This window comes from Kickxella alabastrina (assembly GCF_025024165.1).
Source record: "Kickxella alabastrina strain RSA 675 chromosome Unknown BX661scaffold_11, whole genome shotgun sequence".
Taxonomy (NCBI): domain Eukaryota; kingdom Fungi; phylum Kickxellomycota; class Kickxellomycetes; order Kickxellales; family Kickxellaceae; genus Kickxella; species Kickxella alabastrina.
In genome coordinates this window covers 88,775-102,964 of record NW_026251482.1, presented here as the reverse complement: position 1 = coordinate 102,964, position 14,190 = coordinate 88,775, and the positions used below count along the sequence as shown (strand labels likewise).

Below are 14,190 nucleotides of genomic sequence, written 5' to 3'. Positions count from 1 at the left end.
CCAGGGATCCACATACATTTTACTCAGTAACCGTTAGATTAGACGCTGACGAATGCCCAAAAGATTTCCTTACTTTCCGTCTCCACCCGCCCTTTTTACCAACATTAGCATCATCCGCAAATGTGTGCTGATAACTACTTGTAGGTGATCCCTCGGTTGTCCCTGCTCTGGATTTTCCCGCCTCTTGGTATGGAAACCCTTCAGCAACAATGATATATTGCTCAGCAATTGCCATTGCCAAATGCATATTTGTCTCCTCTGTTGGTATATCACGGTGCTTTATGCTATGGAAACCAAACAGTCGTTTGATTGTGTAAATTAGTTTGTTGTCCTGGCGGCGGTGGTAGGTTTGCTGCTGCCGGCTGTTGTCGTCATCAATAGTGGTCATTATGTGTTGCTTTTTGTGTTGTGCTAGTATGTAATAATAAAAAATGAATGAAAAGGAGTGATTGTATATGCGAATGAAATAATAAAGTTAGTAGAGAACAGGAAAAGAAAAGGAATGAAATGGTTTTCCGCATGGTTGGAATCGGTTTTTACTTTCTTTTCTTCTCTGGAGAAAAAAGGGGGGAAAAGGATGGACCAACCCGAGAGATAATTTTTTATTTTTCCCCAGCCCAATGTGATCCAGCCACTCAAAATAAGCGGAACAACGCACGATAAAAAAAGGTGGGGGTAGGAGAAAGTAAAAGGCAGTAAGGATTTTGTTGTTGTTGTTCCTTATATTAAAATAAACAAGCACGCACACCACGTATGCAAGCACGCTGTTCCAAAACACCAACGCCACCTTGTATTTCCCACAATAATCAATTTGACCCCAATATTATACGTATAATTTACCTTTAATCAATCAACCGCAGTAAATCGTTCATATGAAATGGAAAATTGCTGAAAAAGTGTTGAGAATAATAAATTGAAACACAAGAAGAAGCAAACAACAAAAGAAAAAACATCCTTGATTTTTCCTCAGGCAGGATGACCTCGGAACATGGTTGTTGTTTTGACATGTTGCACTTGTTCGTGTGTTCTGAAACCGCCATCGAAGAATGGACACTAGTCATGGGATGTAAGGATGTAAGTTGGCGGAGGGGGGCCGAGTTAGGAAAATGTATTATTTATTAGTGATATTGCTGACTATTTCGACGATGGATCTCAAGATATTTATGTCATTGTGATAGGACACCACACCTAAATTAGAAAAAAAAGTAGCACATCTTTTCTCACACACTCGTACTCACATATAAGCACAAGCAACAAAGGGGGACACAATAGAATGCACGAGAAAGCAGCATTTTTGCTCAATTCAGATGAAAAAACAACACATTGTGCTTTTACTGCCAAATACAAAATAAAACGGTATTTTTGGGAGAAATACAAGACGAGATTTTTTTTATACATTGAGAAAAGATTAGTTTGTTTATAAAAAAAAGCAGAAATTCAGCCGTGGACAGCCTGCCATCCACCCAGGGCCAGGAACAAGCCCAGAAGCGGCAGTGACAGGAGGGTCATTAGCGCATTGTACTTGCGCCAAGTACGCACAACATCTGAATTAGGCGTGCGCGGAAACACAGCTCCAATCCACCAAAGCGGCAGGAGAACAAAGCCGAGCAAGAACAGAATTGCGCCCAAGGGTACGGACGAATCAGCGCTGTACGAGTATTTAGGAGGTGGGTATCTCTGGCGAGCAGACACAAAGAGGCGTGCCTCATTGGCGTCATCCTCGACTTCTTCGTCGCGCAGCCTCTCGCTTAGTGCCCGGGGCCCATTGCCAATGTTGCCGCCGTTGGACTCGTAGTCCTCGTCGTAGCCTGTGGTGACTGACCCGCTTCTGCCTTGGTCAGCCCGGTTGTTGCGGCCTAGTGGTGAGCCGACTGCGTGCTTCTCGTCTGTGCATGCGTATGCCTCCGCAGGCATTGGCATGGGCATGACTACGTGGCTGCCTGCATTAGCGTGCTGCTGCTGCTGCTGGTCGACCATATGCTTGAGCAGCGGCAGTTGCGGTGGGAAATCCTCCTCCGACGCGTCAATGCTATGGAGGGTGGCCATACGGCTAGCATCCGTGTTCTGCCTTGACCTATGCGACGGCGATGCTGATCCGGCAGCCTCAGCGTCCAAAACATACTGTCTCGCCATAGCGTTGACCAGCTCCTCGTCCTCATTGTACTCCGCGCGTCCCAGCTCCTTCCTGCTATCTCCAAATGTGTTCTGGGTCATTTCTATTAGGTGCTGGTGGCTCGGGCCAACTTCAAACTCGTCGGCTGTGTGGTAAGAGGTGGTGTATGTTACGGGGTGGCTGTGCGCGGTGTAAAATGCGGTGTGTTTGGAAGTGGCTGTGCTGTTGGTGGAATTTGAATTGTAAGATGCAAGGCGGAGGAGTGGATTTGAACGTGTTGAAATTCGTGCTGATTGGAAGGAAGAACGAGGTGAGGTGGGAGAAAAAGGCTCTGTGTCGGTTTGTCCTCCTCCCTCGGAAGATTGTTGGAAATCAGATGTTGGTTCTGCTACTGGTTTGCTGGTCAAAGAGACTAACCGGCTCGATGTGGTTTTATTTCTGCTGTTGCTGCGATGCGACGACATTGTTTTTGCGAAACAAAATTCTCTCTTTTGGCTCGAGGACAATCCAGATTGTTTTTCTTCTCTTTCTGGATTGTATTTATTTTTTCCACCCTTTAGATTTTTTTACTGATCAAGTGCGAGATTTATTCTGTGTGCCCGCGGATTGTATGCCCAAAAGCGAGAAAGCTGCAGGGTGATAAAAACAGAAAACACGTGTAACAAGCTGTGTCAGCAAAAATAAAAATAAAAATAAAAATAAAAAGACGAAAAAAGTGTCGAAAAAAATAAAGTATTTTTAAAAACAAGTTGAAAAGAAAACGAAACAAAACACTAAGAAAAGCTGTGTGTCCCAGGGTTTATAATTTCATCTTATTTTTATAGTTGAGGCAAGTAAAGTGATAGAAAAAGGGTTTCGGGCACTCTCAATTGAGGCACGCATACGCACGCACAAACAGGTCATCTGGCCGGAATACAAGAAGTAAAAAATAAAATAAAAACGCCTTTTTTCCCTCTTCTCTCCCGCAGCAGAAGCCTCATGGGCATTAAAAGTGGAAATGATTGGGCAGAAGCTCGCGATAAATGCTGAACACTGGATGCCTGCGAGTTTTATGCACAATACACTTGGGTCGAGCAATGGGGTTGGATTGGGTTGGATTGGGTTGGATTGGATTGGATGGACACAAAGGGGATAGACAAAAAACCCAGATTACCAACTTTTTGTTCTCGGATCCTTATTTTTTTGAAGTGTATTTTCAATCTAATTTTATTTTCCAGCTCTTTTTGGTGCTGCAATCGAGCTCCACCTTATATTCAATCTTCTGTCGCTTGTTTGGGCTCGTTCGAACAAACACAAGGTAGTTTCCAACTTCAACTAAACTGCTCCAACTGCCGTATTTTTGTTAAATTTAGTTCTAGCTATTGGTGCAGGGCAGGGGGGAGATTGGAAGAAAAAAACGGAAGACGAATAAAAAAGTTTGCTATAACGAAAGCCCGAAAATCAACCCTTTGTTTCTTTTTAACGCTTTGTATTTTTTAAACCAGCAAAAAGAAACAAAGGAAAAGGTTTTCTTTTATTCTTCTTTTCAGCTTCTTTAAAAATGCGCAGTCTAACTGACTGAAGAAAGCATATCCAAAAGTAACAGAATTGGGTTAACGGACAAACCAAGTGAAAAAGGGGAGCAAATATCCTCAGGTCTTACAATACCCTGGTTTGTACGTGGGGGGGGGCTTATTTTCGCCTTGTTTTTTGGAGTAAAAAAAGAAATTCAAGCAGGGTGGGAAAAAAAGTATTTTACGCATGCCACACTGTAAAAATAATTTTCTATATATACTTTTTTTGCCAGTCTTTTTTTTCCTTTCTTTCTTTCCTGCTATTAATTTAGAATTTTTACCTTTTCATTATTTTTTCTTTTCAATCCACATAAATCTACCCTTTGCTTTATTTTTATAAAGGTGGTAGAGTACGGCTCCCCTTCAAAACATATTTATATAGACGTCTTCACGCTTGCACAACCCAACCCCCCCTCCCCACACCCACACCCACACCCATATACATATACATATACATATACATATTATATACATACACACAAACACACAGCTCTCAGTAATGTCGATATCACACAGCATGGTCGGCGGGCCTGACGAAGACGAGCACTATGAGGTCAGGGAGCTCGGCCACCCCAATAAGGCACACCGCAAGATGCCCTCGACCGCAGACATTGAGGCGGCCGAAGCAGAGGCGCTCTTTGATACCCAAAATGAGGACGAGGACACGTACACAGACACAGACACGAACGAAATGGCAGTAGACGCAAAGTGCCCAGCAACATCACCGGAGCCAGAGCCAGTGCCAGAGCCACTGCAGTAACAATACAAAAGACGGCCGGGGACGAGGACGGCACACGCAGGAACAAATACAGAAACATCGGGCACCCCGAGCACAACGACAGCATCCGCGCGACGCTCAATGAGCGACTGCTTGCGCAAAGTACCCCACTCAAGACCGAGGGCAAAACAATGATCGAGCAAGTGCAGCAGTCCAAGGCCAGGGCCGTGGAGATCCTGCAGGCGATGGATGACGAAGCCCTTCTGGAGCTGCCCATTGAGGAGTACATTGTCGACGTCAATTCGTCGTACAACGAGGCCGACCCCAAGCTGCTTTTCCCCAAGCTGCGCGCCGCGTGGACCACCGAAGAGGACCGCCTTTTGCGGGTCGGCGTGCGCGTCTATGGGCCCAATACTGAATCGTGGCCACGCATTGCCATGCTGGTTCCTGGTCGCACAAATAAGAGCTGCCGTAAGAGATGGTTCCACTCACTCGACCCCACGCTGCACAAGGGCCCATGGACGACGGCTGAGGATGACCTGCTGCGGACCCGCGTTGACCAGTTCCCGTCGCAGTGGTCGCGCGTCGCAGAGGGCATCCCCGGGCGCACCGATGATCAGTGCGCCAAGCGATGGCGCGAGTCCCTTGACCCCGAGATCGACCGCGGCAAGTGGCGGCCCGAAGAGGACCTGCTTCTACTGGCAAAGTTCGAAGAGTTCGGCACGCAGTGGCAGAAGATGCGACATTTTTCAGCGGCCGGCCGGGTCTGCACTGCCGCAACCGGTGGAGGAAGATCCAGCGCATCATCACGCAGAAGGAGAAGAAGTCCGGACCCATTGCCGCCGACGAGCTGACCACGACGCTGGCGTCTGTGACCGAGTCTGTCAACCGTCGCAAGACCGCCCAGAGATCGCGCCCGCCGCTGCAGCCAAAAACCGCGAAGGGTGCGATTTCTGAGCCGGCGCCCTCTGACATTGCTGATATTGCCGATAGCCCTGCGGAGCCGTCTATTGTCGACAGCGCGAGCCCCTTGGTGCTGATTAAGCCCAGGCAAAGGGCGACGGTGGGGGCGGCGACGAAGCAGTCGCGCTTGTCTCTCAAGGCGCAGCGCAACAGTCAGATTTTTGCCGACACTGTCCCCATTCTGCCCGCTGAACCGAGCAGCTCTGGCATGGCTGACTCTGCGACCCTCCGTCCATGATTGAGTCTGCTGCAGCCATGACACCGGCCTTTGGTACCATGGAAACCCCCAGTCTTCTCAGCCAGCATATGCACGGGTTTGTCACGCCGCCCGCACTGTCTTCATCGGCAACAGCGCCGGCATCAATTGGAGGCAGCGGCAGACTGTCTGGAACCATGGGTGCCCTGTATATGCCATCGTCAGAGTCGACAACGACGAGTGCGGCGGACGCACCATCTGAAAGTAAGTAAAAAACATTTTTGCCCAGCCTTTATTTTTGTGATTTGTGCTTGTCTTTATTTTTCTTCTGTCTGCTTATCTCAATGCTGTACTGCACTCTGCACTTTTGAGTCCACTGCATTTGTATTTTTTCCCTTACCCCACGTGGCTTTCATTTACGTTGTCTCTGGACATCTTAGCTCATGTGCGACAGATTGCTGTCCTTTGCATAAATCGTTCATTGTCACATTGGATATTGACAAATTCTGTTCGCGCGATGATGGTATTATACAAATGCCCCCCCCCTGAGCACACAAAAAAAGGCTGAATGACTAAATATGAATAACGTACACCCCTTATCCTCTTCAAATCTCTTTTTGTATAGGCCCGCTGCGCACAGTAGCATCGCTCAGACAGCACCAGCACCAGCCAGGCGTTTCGTCTGGAGCCAAGCGGACCAGCTCGGTTCTGTTCTCGCCGTCCGAAGAGCAACGCCAGCGCCTGCGCAGCATGGGGCTCAAGCTCTACGGCTGCGCGGCAACGCCCAAGTCGTGCACGGCAGCTTTCACCGACTCACTGAGCCTCAACTCGCACCTGAAGCTCGCCCACCCAACAGTCGCCTCGCTAATACCCTCGCTAAACAGCCTGTAAACCTGCCAACAAGCGCGGCGGCGTCAACGAGAGACGCGCTGACTAAGACTGGGATCAAACCCTTCCGGTGCGGAATGGACAAGTGCAATCACGCGTACAAGAACGTCAACGGACTAGAGTACCATATTTTTCATTCACGCAAGTCCAAAGGACACCTGATGCTGGACGACGACAGTATTTCGGGGAAGCAAACTTCAGATAAGCAGCAAAAACAGCAACGAGAGTCGGATGCGAGTATCGAGTCGCAGGACGTCTCAATGTATGGGGACCGAATGGATTTTCTCGAGTCGACTGTCGCGTTGCAGTGCTCTGAGGTCGAGTGCTTGGCTAGTTTTGATAGCGAACAGGAGTTGAGGCAGCATATGGCTGTGCAACATCCGAGACCTATTCGCCGCGCAACTAAGCCGTCTAATCGCGCGTACAGGGGTGGTCAACCGGCGGTGCACAGAATGGATGCGAGTTCGATGTCACCGCAGATACCCGCGTCGCTGGGGTTCTGGTCGTCAGCGATCAATGCCGCTATGGACGGTAATTTGCATGCACAGCAACAACAGCAGCAGCAACAGCAACAGCAACAGCAGGACCAGGCCTTGGTACCATGACGACCATCCCCGAAAATCAAATGTCTGGCTCAGCGCCTTCCTCCAACTCTTCATCATCCTCGGACTCAGCACAAGCGGCCACGGTGGCGGCCATTGCGGCGGCCATGGGGTATGCTGCGTCAGACCACGGCATGGTGCAGGGCCGCGCCGCTCGCGCTCATATGCATATGCCTCAATCCATGATGTTTTCATCGACAGCAACACCCGACAGCGCGCACTTGTTTGCTAATTCTGAGCCGTCCTTTATCTCAGCGCCAGCACTCATGTCATCTGCGGGTGGCGAGCCTACCCATATCAACTCGTATTTTGCGCTCAATATGCCCGACACTAGTTCGCGGAATCAGCAGCAGCAGCATGCGTTTACGCCTTCCTTAATTAATGGCGGATCATCTGCCAATCATTCAATGGGTACGGCCTCGGCTTCAGATGCGCAAGCAGCCGCCTCGATGATGTTTGAGGCTATCAGCCAGGCTGCCGCCGCTGCGCAAGTAGGATCTATCAATTCGCATACGCCAGGAATCCTGCACCAACAGACCTTGCAGTCAATGCAGCCGCTGCCACCACTAATGTCTGCGGGTTCGCGCCGCAATAGCGCTTCGGCTTTGGAGCCGGCAGCGGTGGCGGCAGCTATGATGAATCAAAAGTATGTCAATGATATGGGCGCTGCTGCGGCAGCGGCGATGGATATGCCCTTGGATATGCAGATGGTGCATATGTTCAGCCCATTTTACCAGAACTCACCGTCCTCAAAAGAGTTTTTCCACTTGGGCGATGTGCAAATGGGCGAGCAGCAGTCTCAGCAACAGCAGCAGCAGGGCAATAACGCGCAGTCGAGACTCAGTGAGGGCCCAAGTAAAGAGCGAAGGAAGAATAATAGTTCGACTGATATGCCTATGGTGTCTTTGGGTTCCACTTCAGCGGCAGTGGCCACGCAAATGGGTGGATTCAGCTCCAGTGATATCACTGGTGATCCCTCTCAGTCAAACCTGATGACTGCCAACAACAACAGCAATGACTCGATGGCGATGGATATTGGACTAGGGGGGGGAGGTCTGGTGGCGTGCAGCATTTGGTTAACGCTTTTAACAAACACCGGCACGCGGGAGGCACCAGTCAGCTGCCGATACTCAATCACCAGCAGCAGCAGCAGCAGCAGCAGAATGTGTGGTCTCAAGAACTCACGGCTCTTGGTGGGATGCTGCCGCCTCATACTATCTCGCATGATGGCGGCACGCATGGATTGAACCAGGGGTATGGGAACTTACAACGTCTTTACACTCCTCAGCCGACGGATTTGGCGCAGTTCCAGTTATTCCAGAGCCACTCTCCACATATATTATCTGCACCCACGTCTTCTGTTAATCTTAACGGCAACGGCAACGGAAACAACAACAACGATGATGGTAGTCCTCGGTACCAGCGGCAGTTTTTCTCTTTGCAACAGCAACAGCAGCAACAGCAGAGGCGCGGGAATAACAGCATTATGCAGTGCCCTATTCGTACGTGCAGCCAGGGGTTCAGCGACGCCAATGCGATGAAGCATCATTTGAATTTCGACCATACGCGGGAAGAGGCTGTTTTGGCATCAGGCAATAGAGGAGGTAGTGGTGGTGGGGGCATCAGTAGTAGTCCTGGAAGTCCCATGGAGCCTGGGTTCCTATCCACATTGGCAGCCAACAACTCTGCTGCTGCAGCTACTGCCGCTGCTGTGTTCAACCAGCTTCCACACTCCACCAACTCCAGCAGTAATGGCAACAGCAGTGCCATACCGCAGCCATTCCAGCACCCCATGATTCATATAGGGTCGGATACATCTTCAGCAGGAGCGGGAGCTTCTTCAGCGGTGAATGACCGTCAAAAGGCGCCTCACTGGGTAGATCCCAATCTGTGGAGTATGTGGATTGCAGCGGCGAATGGGCAAACAGACAGTATTACAGCGGCGGCGGCGGCTACTGCCATGGGTGTTACTCCGGGTGTAGTTGGTCCTTCAGGATTTTTTACACAAATGCCTTCCTCTGCTAGTTCCAATGCTACCAGTCAGATGGGTGCTGCGCAGACAACCGGGTTCTCGCATTATCAGCATCCCACAGATAATGAGCTTCTGCGTATGTTTGATTCGGTCACTAGGAATACCACGACCACTGCGGCGGGATCAGCGACAACATCAATGTCGAGAGGAAAATAAGCCCACATATCTGTTTTTAATATATCAATTCAAATACATTAGTAATATTTTATTTTATTTGCTTAAACATATATTAAAAGACATCAAAAAAAAACATTTGGTTATAAGAAAATTAATAAAATTTTGTTTTGGTCAATTGCGGGGGCTCTTTGGCTGCTTTGTCCAGACTTAGTGTTCACAGCCACAGGATCAACCACAACAATGCTATCCTGAGACGAAGCCGACCCTCCACCAGTACCAGAAGCACCATCAGCATCCAGCTCATCATTGTCACAATAAGCCTTGGGCTTGGATTTCCAAATTTCCAATGAGCTGTCGCTCGAACCACTTACAGATGCATCATTATTATCTGCCACCGCCATACCGCTGGTAACATCGCCAGGCTGTGTGCAAGCAGAAGCAGAAGCAGTAACACAGAACATCGGATACATTCATGTCCTCTTCTGTTCCAATGAAGCCTGCCAGTGCTATCAGCAACAGCGGAAGCAATGGAAGGCTCTTCTGCTCCAGACACATCCGATGACAACGAAGACATGCTCTGGTTACGAGAATCCACCTCCTCTCCATAATAAACCGTCTCCGTCGCAACCACCTCCGTCGGTTCGCCAGCGGCTCCACAACCATACTACCGTCATCCTCCTCCTCATAATGTTGCTGCTGCTGTGGCTGCTGATCCTGATCCTGATGTTGCTGCTGATCTCCCTGAACCACTCCTCTAATCCACCTCCCAGCCCAGACTCACTCGCCCTCTGTACCTTTATGGCACTCTGCACCGAATGACACATTTCCGCCGTCATAATCATAATATCATCCAGCTCATTAGCCGACAACGCACTAGCTGATCTCTTGTGCAATCTACGATACCTCGACTGCAGCAACAACGCTGCCGCCCCCGACGCTGCTCCAGAAACTGAACTTGAGTGTGTATGTGGGGTAGAAGTTGGCACAGAGTGATGTGAATTTTCCGATGTCGTTCCCTCTACCAATGTCAATGCCTGCTCCAAAGACATGGAAGCTACGCTGTTGCGGTACACCAAATCATAAGGCGATTCGTTATGCAGGGGCATAAGACGCTGAAGATGATGCGGGGACTTGGACTGCTGAAACAACAGAGTATCAAGTAACGGACGCTGCTGCTGCTGGTAATGATGTTGGCGCTGTTGCTGCTGTGAATGCTGCAGATTCTGTCGAGAACGAGACATGTTGCTGTCAATACTGAGATTGTCGCTCGGTCGACGATTGATCGGAAACATAGACGTGGGGCGTGGAGGAGAAGAAGTCATTCCGTGCAAGGACGGTCTCCGGGTATACTCGCTACCATCATGGCTACTCTCCGAGTTGCGCATTCCTCCACAACTCCATGATGGGCATCCGACCCTCCAGTAAACGCGAAAACATCCAGTGTAGTGGTTCCAAAGACAGGAGGCAGCATTCCAGCGGACAGTAAATCTCCCGAAAGTTGCTGCTGCTGTTTACGCGTCAAACGCATAAGCTTGTTTTGCTTGATCTCTGCCAGATGAGCAGGAGAGCCGGAAGGAAGAGGAGGAGTAACAAAGCAATCGATGGAATCGCTAATGCTGGCAGATCCAAATGGCAAGCGTGGGGATTTGGGCAACACGCTGCTACTATTACTACCACGATGCTGCTGTTGGTACTGATGTTCGCGTGTGTCCGCCGTACCATTGACGCAAGGGACCCGCCACTACCCCAAAACCATCCACTACTACCACCACAGTAGTATCTGTGTTCTTGCGGGCCAACCGACTAGCAATCCTGCTTTCGCTGCGCTGAGGTGGTGGTGACGACGAAGACTCCATGGACCCCATGGATTCGGTCAGCTCCTTCTGGTACCCCTCCAACTGATCAAACTGGAAACTAGCCAGGTTCAATGATCCGTCCTGGTTGATCAATGAGTAGCGACTGTGACTAAAGGAGAACCCACTCGGCAATGATCCCATATTATCGCCGATGGGTGATATCCCCGCCGCCACCGCCACCGCCGACGTGGATAGCGACGAATGGCTGCCGCTCAAAATAGATGTTGTCATGTCCGCATCACTCACATATTTTGGCCGCACGCAATGCTGCTGCCGGCGTTGATAATGTTGATGCACGCTGCCAACACTGCTGGTGCTGCTGCTAGTTCTGCCACTGATATTGTCACTGCGCGCTGCTACAACCATTCCACTCAGCCCATGCCGGCTCCCATTAACCTGAATACCGCTATCATTGACTGTCACCATCTCCTGATCCGCTGAGCCAAGCGCATCATCCACGCGGCCACGACTCCTCTCACGATCAGCACCACTATTACCGGTGGCATTGCCCTTTGAATGCTCCTCCCTGTCTTTCATTGCCTGAATCACAATGTTGAGCTCCCGCGCCTGCTCCACATCAGATACTTGCTTCAAGTACTTCTGCAGCTTATCCGTATTCATCATTATGCTTAGGTACTGTGAGTCAACAAGGATGTCCGGAGTCCTAAATGCTGGCGAATCAAACTTGACTGGCGGCGTGGTCCCCAAGGACACGTCAGCCAAGGCATTGGCATTGGCATTGACTGTGGTGGCGATGGCGGGAGACGGCAAGGATACATCTGGTATAACGGGTCTGTGCGACGCAGATATTTCGGCCATGGACATGTTATGAATGGCCTCCTTGTGAATACGTTCTCCAGCGTTTTGAGTCTCTTCAAAGTCAATCTGCATTGGCGAAAACAGTGGTGATTCGGAAATCGGCAGTATAAGCTTTGGCCGGCCTCAGGACAAGAAGGCACAAATTGCTCAGTTGACCCAGTTACTGGAGACACTGGAAGGTCAGAGTGGCTGCGCATCCGCGGCACCGCTGGTAGAGATGACAGCGGCGCTGGATTGTTCGGCAGATGCTTTTCCTGCTGCTGCTGGGGCCGCGACTGATGTGAATGTAAATTCTGAGCCGGGCCCTCTGAATCAGTGGGTAGAGTCATTGATCGGTCACGCCTAAAGAACTTGAATGATGACTCGTCTTTTGGAGCTGTTGCTGTTGCTGTTGCTGTGCAGCCACCATCGAGCTGAAAACAGCATCTGAACTGTGCGCCGACTGGGCAACTGAAACCGGCACCGTCGCTAGACTAGTGCCCTTACGCGCGCCAATATACCCTAACTCATACGACCGGTGCATAAGCCCCGCCGACTTTTGGTGCCCAATACTGCCTGAACTGTGACCACTAGAAATACTGGCATTGCTCATAGCCGGTGACTTGCGCCTCAGTCGAGAAGCCAGACTAGACGCGCTACCCATGGGCTGTTGCTCGTACACAACAGCCAGTGGACTGTTGCTCGGCCGCCGGTTATATGACGAGCTGGAATCAATCGAGTTTGCAAACAACACAGGTGTGCGCCCTCCGCCGCCGCCGCTAGAAACGCCCCCACCACTGATTGTGCTGGGCTGCTGGTCCCTGGGCAAGTCGATGCTGCGCGATACTTGGCCAGTGATATCTGAAAAAGCACGCGATAACGGGCCTGGTGCATCGTGCTGCTGCGTCAAGGATCTCTGACGTGGTCCCAACTGTGCAATTGGTACTGGGCGCCCATGGTCATCCGCAGTAAGCACTGACAAGTTCTGTCTAAAGCCAGTGGGATTGGCATTGCCCATGTTCTGGCCCATCCACTCGCCGACGCCTCCTAAGTTGGCATGGGGATTGATGATATGGGGGTTGCTGATTTGGGGGTTGCTGATTTGGGGATATTGCGCGATATTAGCGCTGGTCTCCCGCCTCGGTCGCATCGGGGACTGTGGTAAGAACTGACCCTGATCAATGCTCTCCCTGCGCCCACCATCTACCCACGATGTCGACGCCGCAGCAGTCTTCACGGCATTAGCCACCTTTCTGAACCCATTAAATAGATTCCGCCGCATGCCCTTCGACGACATATCTTGTATGGCCCTGAGATTCGGGGGCTCTGTGGTATAGAATCAAGCGGCGGCGCTGTGCTGGGTGGTTGGCTGTGCTGGTTCCATGCAAATACGTCGTTACCCGTCAGTCCGAGCATGTTGCTCGCTGGTGTGCTGATGAGTTATCCTTCGGGTGTGAGTACATGGACTCCGCATGTACGCGCCCTGCTGTGACTGTATAGGCTGCGTTGTGGACATGTCTCCTATAATTCCATCGTGCGACAAGCGGCCCCCCAATTGCTCTTGCTGCTGCTGCTGGAATGGGTCTGAAAGCGATTGAACAATGGGCACTGTCTGCTCGGACACCACTCTGCGGCGAGAATCGGCGTGTTGCAATGAGGTTTGATCCTACAAAGCGAGCATGCAAACAAAGGGCACGGAATTGATATGGTATAGTATATTATGCGATTATAAGTTATTAGTTGTTCCCCAATTGTTACTATTGCTCAGTGCACACATTATTGAATAGGTTGGGTAATGTCTGTATGAGGATTGGGCATTTAAAATGAGTTAAGAGCAAGCGCCCAAAAACCCTATACCAAAACATAAATAAGAGGTAAGCAAGGGAGGGGAGGGGAGGGGAGGGAAGCTCAGGCAACCGCAAATAGAGGCTTGTTTGGGTTACGGTCCCTAGAGAGGAATCCAAAAAAAAACTTCATCCGAAACACAGAAAACACACGTCATTGTTGGCCCCTGAGTCGATTGCATGCCACACAACGAGAGCTGTCTTTGGTATTGGTCGACGGAATTCCTTCGAACTCGCTATGTATTGAATTGAAGCGTGCGAGGAAGTAAGCGGGTGTTTATTTGTCTGGTCTTCTGTCTGGTGTACTTACTCTGTTGTCGTAGCCTTCGGGTTGAACAATGCCGCGCGCATTGCCATCTCTGTCTGCCTATTGTTTGCCATTTCTGCCTCACGTAAAATGTGAATTTGACGTTCCGAAACAGTGTGAAATTGAAAGGGCGGGCGGGGGGCGAAGGCCTAATAAAGTGAATGTAAATATAAATTAAGCCGAGTTGTAAAATTCTCAAAAAG

At 50.2% G+C, this 14,190-nt stretch overlaps 3 protein-coding genes across 3 annotated transcripts; 2 read left to right on the top strand and 1 right to left on the bottom strand.

The window, feature by feature from the left end:
* Positions 1–1,359: 1,359 nt before the first annotated feature.
* Positions 1,360–2,811, bottom strand: BX661DRAFT_182323 (uncharacterized protein). Its single transcript, XM_051535950.1, has one exon. It carries the CDS (start codon positions 2,575–2,577, stop codon positions 1,438–1,440), a length of 1,140 nt encoding a protein of 379 aa, XP_051391594.1. The 5' UTR covers positions 2,578–2,811; the 3' UTR covers positions 1,360–1,437.
* Positions 2,812–4,183: 1,372 nt separating this feature from the next.
* BX661DRAFT_170969 (uncharacterized protein) lies at positions 4,184–5,238 on the top strand (the record flags this gene model as incomplete). Its single annotated transcript, XM_051533664.1, has 2 exons — positions 4,184–4,332; positions 4,368–5,238. The coding sequence occupies 2 exons, from the start codon at positions 4,184–4,186 to the stop codon at positions 5,236–5,238; spliced, it is 1,020 nt and encodes a 339-aa protein (XP_051391593.1).
* Positions 5,239–6,914: 1,676 nt separating this feature from the next.
* Positions 6,915–9,292, top strand: BX661DRAFT_182318 (uncharacterized protein). The gene is given in 2 exon segments (XM_051535949.1): positions 6,915–8,091; positions 8,103–9,292. The coding sequence occupies 2 exon segments, from the start codon at positions 7,033–7,035 to the stop codon at positions 9,219–9,221; spliced, it is 2,178 nt and encodes a 725-aa protein (XP_051391592.1). The 5' UTR covers positions 6,915–7,032; the 3' UTR covers positions 9,222–9,292.
* The last annotated feature ends 4,898 nt before the right edge of the window (positions 9,293–14,190 follow it).

Bases quoted from the DNA above. Each gene is read 5' to 3' on its own strand.
- BX661DRAFT_182318 (XM_051535949.1), top strand. From the start codon at position 7,033: ATGACGACCATCCCCGAAAATCAAATGTCTGGCTCAGCGCCTTCCTCC.
- BX661DRAFT_182323 (XM_051535950.1), bottom strand. From the start codon at position 2,577: ATGTCGTCGCATCGCAGCAACAGCAGAAATAAAACCACATCGAGCCGG.